The 2375-nt window shown below is 48.1% G+C and overlaps 1 protein-coding gene across 1 annotated transcript in view; it reads left to right on the top strand.

The window, feature by feature from the left end:
• Foxr1 (forkhead box R1) overlaps positions 1-2375 on the top strand; it is a 20682-nt gene that overhangs the window by 3615 nt on the left and 14692 nt on the right. The window contains exon 2 of the mRNA XM_050156200.1: positions 631-918. Within this exon, the coding sequence (XP_050012157.1) occupies positions 631-918 (288 nt within the window). The remainder of the gene's footprint in view (positions 1-630; positions 919-2375) is intronic.

Here is a 2375-nt window from a genome sequence, read left to right as displayed (position 1 = left end):
CTGTCTCGAAAAATCCAAAAAATAAATAAATAAATAAATAAATAAATATCAATAAAAAACATGAAAAAATAAAATTGCTATGTAATTTAATCTCGGCTCCACCACCTATTAGGGTTATAATCTTCGATAAACTGTATAAAACTTTTATGAAATATAAATTTTGGTTTTTTGTTTCTTTTTTTTTCTTTTCCAGAGAAGTTTTCTCTGTGTAGCCCTGGCTGTCGTGGAACTCACTCTGTAGACCAGGATGGCCTAGAACTCACAGGGATCCGCCTGCCTCTGCCTTGTGAGTATTGGGATTAAAGGGCTGCAATAGCCACGCCCTGCTTTGTTATTTTTCTCTGAGGCCTGCTGGTCTAGCACCTTCAGCCTGCCCCTCCACGCCCCCGTATTTAAACTTCCCACCCCCTCCACTCCCTAGCCCACCCACCCCCGACCGCCAGCCCCTTGAGCCAGCGTTTCTAGAAATCCAAGACTAACCCGCAACGTAGTTTGTGCTTTCTACCGAGTGTGGTTGTGGGTTTGTAGCACGAAATCTGGTTTTAGGCGGTGAGGGTCTTGGAACTGCTTAGATAGGATCTCTGTCAGCTGAGCGCGTCCACAGGCGGAGGAGAGCCTGGTGATCGGGAGCGAGCCCGGTGGAACCTGGGGCAATTGGGAGTGTCTGGAGGGGCTGCTCGGCTGCCCGCTCGCCTGCTCAATTGCCCCAGGTGTTTGAGGAAGCACCTTCCACGCAGGCGAGCCTCCACCCCGGTGCCGGCCTGAGTCCCCTATCCTTTAAAGTGGACCCCAGACTCCAGGACCAGAACTTCTGGGCCAGCCTCCATGGCCAAGTGCCGGGCTTGCTGGACTGGGACATGGCCAATGAGTGTTTCTTGTCCTTCACCACGTCGCACCTGCCCATGTACTTACAGAAACGTGAGTGGGGCTGTGGGGGAGGGTCTTGTGGGTGGCGTGATCTATCTCTCTCTCTCTCTCTCTCTCTCTCTCTCTCTCTCTCTCTCTCTCTGTTTTTAGGCTTCACTTGGCATACTGAAGGCTTTATTTAAATGTAAAACAGTTACAGTTCTCTTTGGGGAAATATCTTTGTCTCTTTTTTGCTTGGTTGTTGCTATTTGCTTTTGTTTTGAGTCCCTTTGGTTTTTGTTATTGAGACAAGGTTTCACTGTATTGTTTGGAACCTGTCCTGGAACTAGCTCTTGTAGACCAGGCTGGCCTCGAACTCACAGAGATCCGCCTGCCTCTGCCTCTGCCTCTGCCTCTGCCTCCCCAGTGTTGGGATTAAAGGTGTGCGCCACCACTACCCGGCTCTGCCTCAAGCCTTAACCGTTGACCTACCTCCGGGGCTCTTCGCGTGGGCCGCCCCTACTGGTGTGGTCCGTAGTACCAAATAGATTTAACATCGCCGAAGGGAGGGTAGGCCAGTTTGTTCTCTAAATTTTTCCTCCTCCTTGGACCAGACCTTAAGTTCAGTAGTTTGAGGTAATTACTCTTGTGTTCAAAGTGCTTTTTTTTTTTTTTGTGCCTTGTCTGGCAAAATCGTTGGGTTAACACTACCTTTTCCCCCGTTAGTCACATCCACCAGCTCCACTTCCATATATAAATGTCATCGTATGCCTCAGTAGCACAGTAAGTGATTGTGCCCAGCGATTTTAGGTCATCCTAAAGGTGGCTTGTGCAAGGCCCATGTCTTTGTTTCTGGGAAGGTTTTGCATTTTGTTTTGAGACAGGGTCTCATCATGTAGCCTTGGCTGGGTCCCTGACTTGGTCTTATTTATCCAAGGAGGAACAGCGAGTGTGCAGGTGATTAAATGTCAGGGCCTGGGGTTCTGGGGAGGGGGTGGATTGGTGACACAAATTTCAAGATTTTTGGTATAAGTTTGGAATTCAAGGAGTAAAAATAGTTGGAGCAAGGCTGAGGCCTTGAGGTATTCCAGTGTAGAGACTGAGCAGAAAGAAATAACCACCCCAGAAAAATCAAACAGTGGTGTTGTTGTACAGGAACCCTGGTGAGAATTTGTTTCAAGAATTGAGGTGGGGGAGATAGAGGTGGGAGAGTCCAGAGCTTAAGGTCATCCTTGGCTTCTCCTGGAGTTCAAGGGCTGCTTGGCCTTGAGACCAGCGGTGCCCCCCCCCCAAAAAAAAAGAAACTGAGGGAGGAATAGGGGTGGTCAACACAGGGTAATGGGGTAAACATTGTGTGTGTGTGAAAATGTCATTTTTGGTTTGTTTTGAGACAGGGTTCTGCTCTACAGATAGTCTCCAACTTGAGATCCTCCCACTGGGGCTCCCTAGTGCTGGGATTACCGGTGCAAGATGCTATTCACATCTTCCCACGACCTTTTTTTTTTTTTTTTTTTTTTTTTTTTTTGTTC

The sequence above is a fragment of the Alexandromys fortis genome, unplaced genomic scaffold (genome assembly GCF_014885135.2).
Source record: "Alexandromys fortis isolate MF-2015 unplaced genomic scaffold, M_Fortis_MF-2015_v1.1 scaffold_89, whole genome shotgun sequence".
Taxonomy (NCBI): domain Eukaryota; kingdom Metazoa; phylum Chordata; class Mammalia; order Rodentia; family Cricetidae; genus Alexandromys; species Alexandromys fortis.
The sequence above is the reverse complement of the archived record's forward strand: the minus strand, read 5'-3'. Positions and strand labels throughout refer to the sequence as shown.